This window comes from Myxine glutinosa, chromosome 3 (genome assembly GCF_964187855.1).
Source record: "Myxine glutinosa chromosome 3, kmMyxGlut1.1, whole genome shotgun sequence".
Lineage (NCBI taxonomy): Eukaryota > Metazoa > Chordata > Myxini > Myxiniformes > Myxinidae > Myxine > Myxine glutinosa.
The window spans coordinates 104,965,050-104,982,117 of NC_136263.1; the positions used below are offsets into that span (position 1 = coordinate 104,965,050).

Sequence of the window (17,068 nt, forward strand, 5' to 3'; positions counted from 1 at the left end):
GTTATGGAAGACATGTAGGACAAATTACAAAGGGATTATCAGGGGGTTCAAGAAGGAAATTGGGAAGGAAGAGTGGAGCTTAGACACATGGAGAGGGAGGGGAACCACAATTATTGCTTCTGATACATCCTTTGACATGTTCCCTGTCATTTCCACATAGATACTACACTCCTTAGTCCCTGTTGTTGGGCTAGCGGCTAGGGTGCCGGCTTAGGATCCTAGGATCCTGGGTTCGAATCCCGGTCCATCGCTGAATTAACGCCAGGGAGGTTGACTCAGCCTGTCATCCTTCCGAGGTCGGCAAATTGAGTACCAGTTCACTGGTAATTCCCTGCTTGTCGTTAAAGGCGGCAAAAAGGGTTGGCGTCAGGAAGGGCATCCGGGCGTAAAACATTGCTTCAAAAAGGGGACCGAAAAACAACAACAACCACAGTTCCCGAAAAAGGCCAACACCCGCTTGCGGGGAAAAATGGCCTCTAAAGGTGTTTTTTTTTTTTTTTTATACATCCTTTGACATGTTCCCTGTCATTTCCACATAGATACTACACTCCTTATGCTAAACAAGTACTAGTGACATAACTGATCTATATTACACTCTTTATCCCCTATCACATTCCCGCAACAATATTTGTTATTGCACAATCCTTTATATAAATGCAGAGCTGTACAAATGCAGTATGGAGGTGTCAACATATACCCGACATAGTTTAAGAAATGATATATACAAGCAAGAAAAGAATGCCTGTGGAATGGAACTGTGCTCTAACATAATCAACCTACCAAAGAATGGTACATAATAGAATGTGGGAACTGGAGAGGAGTAACCCTACTGTGCATTGCAAGCAGAGTGCTTTGCATGATGATGCTGAACAGAATGTTTAAAATTGTGACAGTACCATAAGAAAGGAAACAGCTGAGTTCATGAGAAACAGAAGATGCAGGGATAAGATCTTCACAGTAAGCACAACAATAGAACAATGCAATTAATGGGTTGCAATCCTTTACCTATCATTCATTGGCATTGAAAAGGTGTTTGACAGTTTGAATAGAGAGGCAGGGTTGAAGATATTGAGATGGTATGAAGTACCAGATAAATTTGTACAGATGATAAAGAGTATCTACAACAGATCCAAATGCAGTGTAATTTGCAACAATAAGTTGTCACCTGAATTTGAAGTTACCACAGGGGCCAGACAAGGTTGCATGTTGTCTCCATTACTGCCGTTGTTGTTGTTGTTGTTGTTGTATAATCCCGGACAGTTCTCTCGAACAAGCCTGTGGTACGGAGACAGATGATCAATCTCCCTTGAACAACCCAGAGATCTCCCACATCCAGGGTGGTGTACACCGCCTTCACGAAGTCAGGGCCACGACAGAGTTAGAGAGAGAGAAGAGACATGAGGTAAAGGGCCGGTCCATGGGGACTGATCGCTCTCTGACCATGACTGCCCTGCCTTATCGAATCCGGGCAGCAGGGAAGACTGGGGGAAGATTTGGCCCCTAACTTGCGTGTGGGGGTACAACCACCGCAAATAGGCATCCCCGATAGTTGCCCTCCATTACTGTTTTTAGCGGTGTTGGATTGGGTGTTGCGGAAAACAACTGAGCAGAGAAGGAATGGGATACCTTGGAAGAACCAAATTGAACAGCTAGAGGAACTCTGATTTACAAATGGTAGCTGCCTGACGTCACAGTTCTTACATAGCATGCAGGAGAAAGTCAATGGGTTACGAGTCTACGGAGTGCAAGTGGGGCTGAAAATTAACATTGCCAAAACAGGATGAGCATGCACGCCACACACATCCCCAACAACATCATGTACAACAATTAACCAATCAGAGAGGTTGACAAGTTTACATATCTGGGGTCCATGGTTACCATAGGATACTAAATATCCTAAATGGAGTGCTCCCACACTAGATGTATAACACAGACACAGGAGAATACTAGATGGTATTCATAGAATACTTACCCTGTGCAGTCAACTTGGTGCGAGCCAACTCTTCTGTTTTTGTAGGTTTTTTTTTTTTCTTTGATCCAATATGGCTGCCAGACCACGTGAGCGATTACATCATAAATTTATTTTCTCTAATATAATTGTTGCATAGATTATGCTCAATAAATTTCAAACTGATGAGACAAAGCGTTGTCCCTGTCAAATTAGGACGTGATAATTACGACACCAATGATGTCATCATTAACAACACATATTTCCCTTGGGGAGTTCTTTACAATGAGCCACGTTTCAATTTTTTCCATTGAGCAGTTTCAGACATAGAGGTATGAAGTTTTGCCAAGATGGCACCTGTACCACGTGACCTATGATGTCATAATTATCATTAAAATATTCTACAAAAGGAGGTGCTCCTATGGTGAAAATTTTGTGTCAATCAGGCCAAGAATTGCAGAGAAAAAACAATTCATACTGATCTAATCAAGTGTTGCACTTGTCGAATTGTGACGTCATAAATAAGGTACCGATAACATCATCATTAACACATCTTATTCCCCATGTGAAGTTCTTTACAATGAGCCATGTTTCAATTTTTTTCCATGGAGCAGTTTCAGAGATATGGAGGTGCAACATTTTTCGATTTTTCCAAGATGGTGCCATACCACGTGACCTGTGACATCATGATTATCATTAATATATTCTGCAGGAGGAGGTGCTCCTATGGTACAAATTTCGTGTCCCTCGGACTAACAGTTGCAGAGGAATTTTTTTTTCATACTGATCAGTTCAAGCGTTGTACTTGTCGAATTATGATGTCGTAATGAAGGCACCGATGAAGTCATCATCATATGTTATTCTCCATGGGGAGTACTTGAAAATGAGCCTTGTTTCAACTTTTTCCATTGAGTGGTTTGGGAGATATAAAGGTGTAACGTTTTTTCAAGATAGCATCCATACCACATGACCTCGGATGTCATAATTATGAATAAAAAAATTCTACAGGCGGAGGCGCTCCAATGGTAAAATTTCATGTCAATCGATCCAATGGTTGCCGAGAAAATGAATTTTTAAAATGCAGACATGTATTGGGCTAGGCCCCTTAGTTCCCGTGAAGGGAAATCTTAATGCTACAGTATACAATGACATTCTAGAATCTAGACCATTGTGTGCTTCCAAGTTTGTGGCAACAGTTTGGCGAAGGCCCTTTCCTGTTTCAGCTTGACTATGCCCCCGTGCACAAAGCGAGGTCCATACAGAAATGGTTTGTCGAGATCGGCGTGGAAGAACTTGACTGGCCTGCACAGAGCCCTGACCTCAAACCCCATCGAACACCTTTTGGATGAATTGGAATGACGACTGCGAGCCAGGCCTAATCGCCCAACATCAGTGCCCGACCTCACTAATGCTCTTGTGGCTGAATGGAAGCAAATATCTGTCGCAATGCTCCAACATCTACTCGTGGAAAGCCTTCCCAGAAGAGTGGAGGCTGTTATAACAGCAAAATGGGAACCAACTCAATATTAATGGGCCCATGATTTTGGAATGAGATGTTTGACGAGCACATGCATGTGTGATGGTTGGGCATCCACCTACTTTTGGCCATGTAGTATATGTTGTTCAACTACCATCAGTGAAGTGGTGGGTTAAATGCTAGTATCATTTAAAGGTAACCTCGTCTTCAGGCTTGAACAAGTGTTAACATTGCAAAAGCTCCGAGAGTGGTTTTGTGTTCACTTGTTCCTTTTGTTGTATAAAATTTGTCGGTGAAGTTCAACAAACTTTTATTTTTAAACGGTGAAGCCGCTTCAGTATTTGGCTATGTCCTTCCTTCCATCCGTCCATCTGTCAAAAAGGAAGAAGAACCTTTCCAACCCACCGTTTTTTGTTCTAAATGGTAATTCTACAGGGTTCTTAAGAGTAACTCTACAGGGTTCTAAAGGGTAATTCTAGAGGGTTTCATTCATTTCTAAGCTTTGCCTATTTCATATTTGAAGTTTTTTTCAATGTACATAAGTATCTTGTTCAGACATGCATTGTTGTTTTCTGTGCACTGATTGAGTTAATGAATATGTGACTCAATGGGACTCGATTTTATATAATTTATTTTTAATTTTTATGCCTCCGCCGACAAAGTCGCTGGAGGCATTATGTTTTCGGGTTGTCCGTACGCATGTACGTACATCCGTCCGTCCGTAGAGGCTAAACCTTGTTTTTCTCAGCAACCATATGTCCGATTGAGACAAAACTTTCAGGGTAGTAGTGACACCCATGCAGAATGTTTTTATGATAATTGTGACGTCATAGGTCACATGGTATGGCAGCCATCTTGGATTAAAAGCAAATAATGCAAAAATATTTCTCGGAAACCGCAGAATGGAAAAATTTGAAACTTGGCACATTATCAAGTACTCCCAATGGGGAACAAAAGCATGATAATGATGACATCATAGGTGAAGTGGTATACCAGCCAAAAATGTTTGAATCGAATTCCTTATCCTAAAAATCTGAAATTGCATGCACATGATTGATGACCCACTTGTATTGAAATATTAAATTTATGACCTCAGGTCACATGGTTTGGCAGCCATATTGGAATGAAGGAAAATATTAAATAATTATATCTCTGAAACCGCTCACCCTATCGATGCGAAATTTTAGAAAAATCATCTAACAGCACTGTTGCATATAGTTTGAAAATGATGATGTCATCGGTCACGTGGTTTGGCAACCATCTTGGATAGAAAAACGAACCTTATCCGATCAACACACTTCACAAACATGATACCCTACCCATACATATGCAGAGTGATGGCATCTACCTGTTGTGAGACTATGCGGAGGCATATTGGCGACACAGTCACATTGTTCAAGTTAAATATTGATTTTAATTGACATCTATGTCTAGGACAGGGGTCGGCAACCTTTTTGTACATAAGACAACAACATACAACAACAACATGCATTTTAAGGCCATGTTCCCTGCTAGAGCGGGGGTTAGCCTTGCGGTCCCCATGACAATCTTCTCCATTTTGCCCTATTTTCTGCATCTCTCCTTGTTAACCCCCTTGCCTGCATTTCTTCTTCCACCATCTTTAGCCAAGTCTTTCTCGGTCTTCCCCGTCCTCTACTTCCTTCTACATTAACTTCCATCACTCTTCTCAACCAGTCACTTTCATCCTTCCTCAATACATGACCAAACCATCTCAACCTGTTCCTCTTCACAGCATCAATCACAGGCAATATTCCCATCATCTTTCGCAATTTATCATTTGTCTTCCTCTCTCTCAACGATACTCCGCACATCCATCGAACCATTCACATTTCCACCCTTTCCAGCCTTCGTTGCTGCTCTACGTTCATTACCCATGTCTCGCTCCCATAAATCATAACACTTCTCACACATGCAGCATACACCTTTCCCTTCAGCTTCAGCGACACTCTCCTCCTCATCAGCACGCCACTCAGTTCCCGAAACTTCTTCCATGCACATCTCACTCGAGCAACCGTTTGCCGAGTCTGATCCACCTTCTCCATTCAGCATGTCTCTGAGGTAGCAAAATGTTTTCACACCTTCCAGCTTCACGCCGTCTCCAAGATCCAACTCAACATTTCCTCCATCTGCAGCTCCCTCTGTGCACACCTTACATTTGAATGTAGCTGCCACACTGGTTAATGACCCTCTCAGACCACTACATTTTCGATGAACCCACTCAGCACACATTGTACATTGAATGGAGTTCACTCCGACACCCTTCCTGCACACAGCACACGGCCACTTCCCAGTTCTTTCCACCTCACCACATGCTTTACCACTTGCCATCACCTTTGTCTTTCCGATATTCACCTTCAGACCTTTTGTCTCCATACATTCCTTCCACTTGTTCATCTTTTCCTTCAGTCCATCCATACTTTCCACAATCAACATCAGATCATCTGCATACAACAACTCCCACGGTAAACCCTCCTTTACGGTCTGAGCCAGCACCTCCATCACAGCTACAAATGGTAGTGGACTTAGTACCGACCCCTGATGCACTCCCACCTTCACCTCAAACTCACCACTGTTCCCGTCCTTCGTCCTTACAGCTGTGCGTGCTCTTTTGTACATTGCCATCACTACTCTGATCAACCATTCCTCCACTCCTAACTTCCTCATTGCCCATGTCAATACTTTGCGTGGAACCCTGTCGAATGCTTTCTCCAGATCAACAAACCCAAAAAACAACTTCTTCCTCTTATCCATGTACTTCTCCTGCAACTGCCTCACAATGAAAAGCGCATCTGTCGTTCCTCTTCCTGGCATAAATCCAAACTGCATTTCGTCGATCTTCACTTTCTTCCTTATCCTCCTCTCCAACACCCTTTCCAATACCTTCATTCCATGCTCCAATAACTTTATCGCTCGGTACGAGCCACACTCCAGAGGGTCACCTTTCCCCTTGTATAGAGGGACGAGGGTACTCAGTTCCCAATCCACTGGAATGCGGCCTTCTTTCACCACCAGATTACAGATCTCTGTCATTCTCTTCACACCCCAACTTCCTGCTGCCTTCAACATATCTCCCACAACTCCCGTCGGCCCTCCCGCTTTTCCACTCTTCATTGCTTTTATCGCTTCCTCAACTTCCTTCTCAGTTATCTTCTCTGCCGGTCCTAAAACTGGGTTACTCTCTATGTTGCCATCCCATTCATTCTCTGTATTCAACAGCATTTCCATCTATCTTTTCCATCTTCCTTTAATTCCATCTGGGTCGACAACGATTTGTCCCACTTCATCCTTCAAGCAACTCACCCCCATCACATCACACCTCTCTTTCGCTATGTGCTTTGCAATCCTGAATACTGCTTTCTGACCCTCTTCCGAATCCAAGCGTTCTCCGAACATTTTCCTACATGCCTCCTGCGCCTTTGCTACCTCTTTCTTTGCAGCCTTCCTGGCTGCCTTATAACTTTCATGCTCTGCTGTTTCTGCTCCCGTACCCTTCGCCTTCTGCCACTCTTTGAACTTCTTCCTCTTCTCGTCAATCCTCTTTCCAACCTCAACATCCCACCACCATGTTTCCGAGTGCCTCGGTGGTCCTTTTGTCCATCCACATACCTTACCAACGGCTCCCAACAGACTAGCTTTCATTGACATCCAACCACTTTCAAGCTCAACCACATCATCCTCTACCCTACTCAGCCTCTCTTTTAATGCCTCCCTTACTGTCACCTCTTTCAACCTCCACACCTTCATTCTCGTTTGGTACTTCACCCGCCGAGCTCTCCTCGCACCTTTCACCCTTATGTCGCAGACAACCAAGTGGTGCTGTGAAACAGCCTCCTCCCCCGGGATCACCTTTGTGTCCCGGAGGTGCCCCCTATCTCGCCGACGCACCATCAGGTAGTCAATGGTTGTCGTCGACCCACCTGACGTGTATGTAACAAGCTTATTGTCCTCTTTCTGGAACTGAGTATTACAAATCAACAAATCAGCTCCATCAGCAAACTCCAAAATCCTTTCACCTTCTCCATTTCTCACACCATATCCATAACCCGCATGAACTCCCTCAAAACCATCCATACTCCTTCCCACATGTCCATTCAGGTCTCCTCCCACCACAACAACTTCCTCATCTTTCACGTTTTCCATCAGCTTCTCTATCGCACACCAGAACTTGTCCTTCTCTTCATCGCTTCGACCAACCCTGCGGAGCATATCCCGAGATGACGTTCACCAAGAGCTTTCCAATCATCATTTTCACCATCATCAACCTATCATTCACTCTAGTCACACTCACCACACTGTCTACAAACTCCTCAGAAAACAGGACACCAACACCATTCACGCCCTCCGGGCACCCTTGCCACACAAACTTGTATTTCTGTCCCTGCCTACCCTTCACCATTCTCACACCACTTCCCTTCCATCTCGTCTCTTGCACACAACATATGTCCACTCTTCTTCTGACCAATACTTCCACCACTTCTCCTGATCTCCCTGTCATTGTCCCCACATTCCATGTCCCAAACCTCAGAAACCGATCTCCACTTCGGGCTGCACCCTGCCCATATGTACTTGTGATTGTCATGGTTCTCTTTTTTGAGGCAATGTTTTTATGGCCGGATGCCCTTCCTGACGCCAACCCTCTTAGTCGTCTCTTACGATACGCAGGGATGTACATAAGAGTTTTTGTACATAAGAGCCAAATGGAATTAAAACTTTGAGCAGTTGGTGCACAAAGAGCCAATTATAGATACTCAATTAACTTAGCCTACTTCATTGTGGAAGTGTAATTATGAAATAGTAAAAAATTTATATTTATATTTATACTTCCATTGCCATTTTCTGTTCAAGCAAAGCTCAAGCAATGGTCAACGCTTTATTAAAGATTTAGAATTCCAGAAAACTTTCAGTAAATACAAAGATGAAACTATTCCATTTCAATGTCAAATCAATGTTATTATATGGTGCAGTGTGCAGTGTTATTATATGGTGCCTTCTTAAACATGGTAAAATGAGCAGGGTAATAGAACGTGAATTGATGGTCTTCTCTCATAGATGTTTAAGAAGGATTCAAAGGATTTTCAAAGAACGAAGATGGCAATGAGTAGGACATATGTTGAGAAAATAAGAGGGACATCTGACTAAAGAAGCTATGTTTTGGAAGCCAATGGGGGAAGGAAGAGGGCAGGGTAAGGGGGGAATTGGGGGGGGGGGGGGGGGGGAAAGAAACACATAGTTGGAGAAGTGTTGAAAATGAACTTCAGTCAGAAAGGGGAATTGCACTGGAGTATGCAGAGAGAATTGCTCAAAACCGAGCAAGATGGAGGAATCTCGTTGCGGCCTCTTTTAGCTCCAAATTTCCAACAAAGATGCCAGGCAACACTCAAGTGCAGCACTTCCACACAAGTTTCATGGGGATGAGTTATACACTTGAACAAAGTGCTGTGTCTGTGAAAGTCCATACAATGACACTTAACCAATGACAAGGCAGTGTTCTGGGCCCTGTGCTTTTTCTGGTCTTTATCAATGATCTCTCCGACTCTCTGGAAAATCCTCTCTATCTCTTTGCTGATGACTCCACTCTCTGCCGCTCCATTCCTCTTCCCTCAGATCGGCAGTCTGCAGCCTCATCACTCTCTGAAGACCTGGACAAAATCACAGACTGGTCAAACAAGTGGAACATGTCTTTCAATCCTGACAAATCTCACACTCTTACTATGTCTCTCTGAAAAGATCGACTGGACAACCCTCCCATCTACTTTCTCAACAATCCTCAACAATCCCAACAATCCCAACAATCCCAACAATCCCAATCCTCAACAACAATCCCAATCCTCAACAACAACAATCCAAAAAGTTATATCGCTCAAGCTTTTGGGTCTCACTATATGCCATGATCTTTCTTGGGAAAACCACATTTCCAAGCTGGCCTCCAAAGCCAGTCGCCGACTGGGCACCCTCCGTCGTGCGAAGTCCTTCCTCGGCACACCTGAGCTCCTCACCACATACAAGGCTTTCATCCGCAGCTCAATGGAATACTGTTCTCCCCTATGGGCCAGTGTTCCTGCCTCACACCTAGCTCGGCTTCACGCTGTTGAAACCAAAGCTTTCAGAATCATTGGAATCTCCTGTGATGAAGCTATCTCCGAGGGCCTTTCACTCACTCACCGCAGACAGGTAGGTGGACTTTCTGTCTTCTACCGACTCCTCTCCGGCCTTGCTCCCCCAGCTCTCTCTGTGCTTTGTCCCCCAAATATTCCTACAGGTCGCACAAGATCTGCCAGCAACCCTCTGATGGTTAAACTGCCGAAATCTCGGCTCTCTGCTCACCTTCACTCTTTCATTCCCCTTTTCTCCCGCCTCTGGAACAAACTCCCACACTCCCTTCAATCCCACTCCTCCCTCCAGGTCTTTAAAACAGCTGTTCACCACCATCTCTTATCTTTCCCCATCCAAAACCTTGATTTTTTCTACCCCCACTAATTCACCCCAGTTCCACCTTGTTTGAAATTCCAACTTCTTTCCTGGAAGTCCTGGCAGTGTCCACATGTTTTATACCTCTCCCACCCCCCACCCCTTCCCATGCCTCCCCCCCAAAGCCCTCCCCCCCCCCACAGATCTCTCGATGTCCCTGCTCTCAGATGTTGTGTTTGTGTTCCTCACCCTCTCGCCCCATCTTGTCTACCGCTCCCCATGTTATATGTTTTATGTGTCGGTTTGTCTTTCTGTGTGATTAATGTTAGCTCTTTCACGAGCCTCGATCTTGTATACAAAAAAAACAAAAAAAAAAACAATGTTCGTACATCGGATGTAAACATCATGAGCTGTTGCAAAGGAAAGCTGTTGCTTTGACCCTCCAGCATGCATGAATCTCAAAATGCTCATTTAGTCTCAAAGTGAGTCAGTCTGCCAGTCTCTATCTCTGATAGACACATTAAATTTGTATTCAAAAGGCAAAAACTGGCTGCTGCAGAGACAGGAAGAACGGTGTTTCCCTGGTCTTCAAGTTGACCATTCAATTGATTTAAGTGACCCATAATGTCCACAATATAGAAAAACTTGAGAAGCCACTTACAGTCTGAAAGTTTAGGATGTGTAACACCTTTCATTTCTATCTTGACCAATCAAAACTCAAATAAACGACTCAGGAATACAAGCAACAATAATATGTCTCCGTGCCGCGTGGTTGTTCATGCAAGACAGGTCAGAAATACGGCTTTGTTATAGGCCTAGGCAATAAACAACAAGAATAGGTGAGCAGGTAGAATGGTATGTGGATCTACATTAAATGAATATACACTGCAAAATTACAACTCGTGCTCATTGTAAATGTGTTTTATAAACAAATATTGTAATATTTTGAATTATGTGTTGGACCTGTTTATCTGATCTTAGTGTGAGCATTTGCACTGATAAACTTTGAGGATCTGCAAGCCACATTGTGATCGTAAAATAGCCAGATATGGCATGCGAGCCATAGGTTGCTGACCCATGGTCTAGGTCTCTGGAATATTGCAAAAATGAACATACTGTCACTTTACAATGAGAAAATATATAATAGTTGTGCTTTAACAAATTATGGCTTGATACAAAGACAAATTGTTTTACTGTATGATTGGTGAATGGACACAGGGTCCTTTTATCCACCCACATCTTTCATAAGCCTCAACCTCTTTAAAAAAAAAACAATTTGGAGATATAATATATAGTAAGGGCATTTTATGAGATATTTCACAAATCTGTTAACTAAATTGTTACCAAAACATTTCTTCACCAATATGTTTGTAAAGGTGTGTAATAACATGTGTTAAAATGTTGAAGTTCAACTCCCGTGGGAAACCCAGAAAAAAAGCTGTTGAATTCGGGTACCGAAAAATTATTTTCGAGAATTTTTATTTTTTTTTATCGGCCCTTAAGTAACTTATGAGGGGTCAAATAAGGGTTTTTCATGATTCTGAGTTTATTGTTAACATTTATATTTTCACTTTTACATTTACACACAAAGTAGCTTTTATTTCACATACATATGTCTGCATCTCCATCCCAACTTCAGCTGCTCTCTCAGCATTGACTGCGTCATCTCCAGTGCTTGTGAATCCTGTTGAGAAAGACATGAGCAACTCCTTGTCTCTATCGTTGTCGAATGGCTTGATCTCCTCAAACCATTTTAGGACAAGTTCAACTGCCTCTGCATCTCGCTTCATCTGTGTCTTGGCAAGGTCTCTGTGGACTGGAACATGTTTACTGACGTCCTCCTCCATCCGCCGGTTGACATCAGACAGGTGACTGAGGATGAGCACCCAGCATTTGTGGCCAGAAAAACTGTTTCTCATTCTTCCTCTGCTCAGTCCACCTTGTGACTTGGCTGCCTTCATTAATGTCTGCTCAATGCAAATGTCACACCATGTGCCGGACCACTCATGACTTGAGTAACGGACAACGTGGTTCCCGTGGGCAGAGAGACGTTCTAAGGTGTCTTTGTAAGCAGGCAAAGTTTCTAGTTCCTTCATGAGTTGACAGTACAGCCGTGCGCCCTTGGCATACTGATGATGGCCTGCAGCGGCAAAGATGTGAAGCATCTTGGTAACAATGCAGGACAGATGCCCATTGTGGTCTGCAAGTCGCTCGGTTCTGATAAAGACCTTGATCACATCTACCATGTGGTGGTACTCCACCCAGAGTGCAGGTGTTCTTCCTCCTTTTGCGAGTCGTTTGAAGGTTTCTTCAAACCTTTGCTCAAACACTGGCACTACTGGGTCTGAGTGTCTGGCTCCCATCTTCCCATCAGCCACCTTCTCCATGAAGGTCTTCATGTCACCACACTCCTCCTCAGTGAAGGCAAGTTTCATGATGTGTTGATAGATGGCTGCATCGATGAGGAGGTGAACACGGATTGCCTTGTCAAAACATCCTCCATCCATGATGTGGTTGGCTGTCGTACTTCCAGGAAAGATCAACTGGATCACATCTAGTAGTCCAGAATCTTCCATGATGTTACCCATTGATCCAAGATAAGACTTCAGCAGGTGAAAACCACCCAACCTTGGAATGACGGGTAGATTTGCCTGCTTTATTATATTCACAGCCTTCAGCCAAATCGGAAGATCAAAGGTCACTATAGCGACCCCAGCGCGCCGTATGCACTCTTTCAGAGTGGTGAAGATGGTGTTGAGGTCATTCGGGTCTCCTTCAATAACTGGGAGGAACTCGATCTGTGTGCTCTGCTTTGCATCATTAGCATGGATTCTCTTCATCCAGCCATTCCAGTTGGAGTGTGGGAACTCAGGATCGTTGGCTTTGATCACCCACCCCGCTGCCCAGAGTGTGTCACCTGGAGTGAGGAGTGGCTGATCATGAGCCAGGGAGGAGGAAAGCTCAGCGAGGGGGAGAAACATGATTGCGTTCGTTCCTATCTGTTTCCTGTTCGTAAATGGAATAATCTTTACTTCAGTTCCTCTCAGGATCTTAGCTTTGTCGAGTGCCTTCAACTTCACCCGGGGGAAAGCTGCTGTTGTCTGTGGATCTGGCAAAGGTGGTGCCGGAGAGGTGACTTCGATCCAACCCATTGAGTGAAAGGGAGTGTTCCGTGAATAGAGACGATGTTTAAATCTATATTGTCTCCAACAAACTGAGTGACTGCATTGTTTGTTTCCCCAACCTCCATAAAGACCACCTGATCATTACTTGACAATTCACTTTCACTGGCTGGCACTTTGGCTGTCATCACTGATTGATCCTCAAGCGCAGCATCAACCGCAACCTCATCATTGATCTGTTCATCGGTTTCCTCCACAATGGTGTCAAGAGTGCCAGAAGTATCTGGAACATCATCTCCACTCCTACTATTAAGGAAGCAGTATTTGTAGTTTTGTGTCTCCGTGTAAGACTCGGTGTATCCCAGCCGGTGGAATTTGTTGAGCATCCATTTTGACCCAAATCTATGATCAAGTTGTATGGCAAGCCCCATTTGGTGTGGCAATACTCCAGACCGAGGTCGACAGGCCTAAATAAAATTCTGCCCCCAAACGGCAACTCTTTCGTCTGTCTTGACAATCGGTCTCAAGAACATCTGAAGGCTTGCAGGAACAAGTGTCAGCTGACTATCGATGTCAGTCATACTGTGTGTGGTGGGGTATGACTTTGGACCTAAATCAATCAAGGCAATATCATTGGATATGAACTTGAGTGCCGTCTTTATGATCTGAGTCTTCTCATCTCCATGGTCAAGATTAGCATGATGCCCTCGCAGAATATTGTCGGTGCCATCTTTGAGACAGAGTACATCTGCCCTTCTTTCCTGTGTTGTGAAATACAAGGTGTCTTCGTATTTCTCTAGAAGTTTTATCTTTAGCCAATGCTTTGAATAAGAAAGGCTCTTCTCTGGTGACTGATCAAACTCCTGCAGCTTTTCATGGACTTGGTCCATGTTCATTACCCCATGCTCTAATTCTGAGTCTAACCATTCGCAGAATTCAATAAAAACTGCCTCTCGCTCCTCATCAATACTCCTCTGTCCTCTCTTCCTTTTTCCTTCCTCATCAGTCTTGGACAAACTGTCACCTCTCGCAAACATAAGTTTGCATCACAAATGAATGGTACAGTGTTTCTTCTGCTACCAAGTCGTTGATCCCTTCCAGGCGTCCAGTGACTTCAGTGCCCCAGTCATCCCCGCGACTCCGTGCTGTCTTCAGCAAGCTTGCCTTCAGTGTATCTGCAGTCAAATTATCTGGCACTCTGTATTTCTTTCTAGCTTGTGCTGGATTATTTTTGTAGAGCTGGGCTGGTTGGTTGCAAAGAATGCATACATCCTTATACAGGAGGTCAACTGACTGTGATCTTCTAGAACTGCAGCCAGTTGATGAACTGAACTCACAAGTAGTGCGTCTTCTCTTCAACTTTGATGACTCTTTCTCTGCCTTTGATGCTTGAGCTGACTTCTTGGTGGTTGCAACAAAGTTGTTGTACAGATCATTTTTACACTTCTGGTGGTACCTCAGTTTTCCTTCCTTTTGAGCCTCCTTCATACGTTCCACAACAGTAACATTTTCGACAGTTTCTGCTTGTTTCAATAAAGTTGAGTATCCCTTTGGAGTTGCCTGTATGAGCCTTTCAGCTGGTGTATCCGAGCGTGCACAGATGAAGCAATTGAGCACAGGTGGAGTAACGTCTTCATCCATATTGTTAGACTCCATGTCCTGCAAAGTAGAAAATGAGATATATTTAGAAATTATTTTTCCACAAAGGAGTGTCTGTGGTGAAATATAAATGTTAACAATCAACTCAGAATCATGAAAAACCCTTATTTGACCCCTCATAAGTTACTTAAGGGCCGATTTAAAAAAATAGAAATTCTCGAAAATAATTTTTCGGTACCCGAATTCAACAGCTTTTTTTCTGGGTTTCCCACGGGAGTTGACCTTCAACATTTTAACACATGTTATTACACACCTTTACAAACATATTGGTGAAGAAATTTTTTGGTAACAATTTAGTTAACAGATTTTCATATGTTTCCCTTACTAATACAGAATTGTCTGGCAAGATATTATTTTGCTTGCAAAAATGAGTGATGTAATAACGTCTTGCATGAGTTTAGATACTGATAGAAGAGACAAAATACTTTTAATGTCTGTACCACTGGGTTGGCAGCAGACTTCCTGGTAGATGCCGTTATCCAGTTTACTTTGGTTGTGATTTGAGAATGGAACATTCGTCACTTAAGCATTTGCTGCTGTTGTATTGCTTTCTTTTTTTATCTCATTATAGATTCTGCAGATGGCAAACGGCAGCGGAAACCTTCAAAAAAGTTTCTCGAGTCCACAGGTGATTTTCTTGAAGAGGCGCCGAAGAAAAAGTTGAAGAAAGAACAGAAGGTAATATACAGTTTTACGTGTTGCTTACTTCATCAGCAGGGATTTAATTAAGGTTGTATATTGGATATTTCCTTAACTTTCGTTTTATTTTGGATCTGTTTTTGTGTAATTGTTATTGCTTGAAGCCTTGCAGGAAAGAGGGCAATTGAAGCACATCCGGAAGGTAGTTTGATAAGCGGTAGAAAATTGTGGAGGTGGGTGGTAATCCTGGATTTTTTGAGTTTAACCCCGACTGTTTAAAAAAAAAAAAAAAGGAAAAAAAAGTGTGTATATATATATATATATATGGAACATTCGTCAGAAGGAGTTTGACAATCATTCCACATGAAAGGATATATATATACACACATATATACACACATATACACACACACACACACACGGTCAAGGCTCATGGAAGAGCTAGGACACAGAACAGATGGGGACACGGCAAAACAAAAGGAACAGCAGAAGAAAGTGGAAAGGTCAATAGCAGGGCAGAGGGCAAAGGTAGACAGACGGACAAACAAGGGACGCAGGTAACAACGAGGGTTCGGGGAGAACGCAAGAGGTGGATAAGATGGATACAGAAGCAAAGTTTTAGGGAGGGGTGGGGATGGTTTAATGGGTGTAGAAAAGATGGCTTTACATGGGGGATGACCTGAGATGGTAGTGAACAGCTATCTTGAAGACCGGGAGAGAAGAACGAGATCAAATCGAGTATGGAAGGCGGTTCCACAGGCTGGAAAAGAGAGGGTTAAGTGAGTCAAGGTGAGCAGTGGTTATTATGGATTTCACTAGGAGGGGGTTGTTGATGGATCGTGTGCATTCTGCAGATACTTGGGGGGCGGGGTTGGGGAAGAGCACAGATAGGGCAGAGGGTGCAAGACCAGAAATTAGGCGGGAGAAGACAGAGAGGCTACCGACCTGTCGGCGATGGCGAAGTGATAGGCCTATTGACTCAGCTTCATTGCTGAAATTGAAAAAAACGTGTTCACGTCCATATTCTATGCTTTTATTTTGCAATGCACTATATAGCAACTTGTTGGTAAGCAGTGCAGTTCATGTCTTTATGATCTGGAAGAATGAAATGATTTTTTTCATTCAAAATGTGTTCTTTTTTAAAGGTTTAGTCTCGCTCTTCCCTCGAGACAGTCTAGAGCTTCAACGTGGTGGTGCAACCTCCACCTCACCTTATCTCATCCCATCCCCATTCTTCACACCAGGGTTTAAGCTGTCATTTGTCAAATCACCAACTACCAATTAGAGTTTAATTTGACAACTTTTTCATTCAAAATTTGCCAAAAAGCTAATTAGAAAGCCAACTCACCAAAATCCATGCCGTTTTGAGGAAACGATGTTGAGTAAAGACATTTCAACAACCATTATTTTTTGGGGTGAATATTTTACAATGAACAGCTTTTTGTTTGTCTTAAGAAAATCTGAATTTCGCTCCACATTTTCAGACAAAATTAGCCAAATTGCCAATATTAATTTTGTCCAGCTTAAACTCTCCTACCCATGATGTTTTCCAGTGAAATTGCATCCCCCACCACTCTCATCCAAGCTCTGTTACTCATAAGGTTAATGTTCCCCCCCTCTCCACTCTTTCAACCATTCCCTGGCTTATGGCATCCACATCCACATTTACACATGGCCTTTCTTTCCTCAATCAATTTACCGTCCTGATCTTACATGAGCTGTGACCTTGTAGACCAAACAAATGCATGTTGGAGAAACTGGATGGGGTCAGAGGAATGATAGAGCTGAGGGAGC

General features: G+C 43.3%; 1 protein-coding gene and 1 long non-coding RNA gene across 2 annotated transcripts in view; one reads left to right on the forward strand and one right to left on the reverse strand.

The window, feature by feature from the left end:
- NSD2 (nuclear receptor binding SET domain protein 2) overlaps window positions 1-17,068 on the forward strand; it is a 133,854-nt gene that overhangs the window by 46,438 nt on the left and 70,348 nt on the right. The window contains 1 exon segment of the mRNA XM_068110271.2: window positions 15,207-15,313. Within this exon segment, the coding sequence (XP_067966372.2) occupies window positions 15,207-15,313 (107 nt within the window).
- Window positions 1-17,068, reverse strand: part of LOC137423294 (uncharacterized) — a 46,141-nt gene that overhangs the window by 7,525 nt on the left and 21,548 nt on the right. The window contains exon 3 of the long non-coding RNA XR_010983673.2: window positions 1,166-1,275. This is a non-coding gene — a long non-coding RNA (uncharacterized LOC137423294). The remainder of the gene's footprint in view (window positions 1-1,165; window positions 1,276-17,068) is intronic.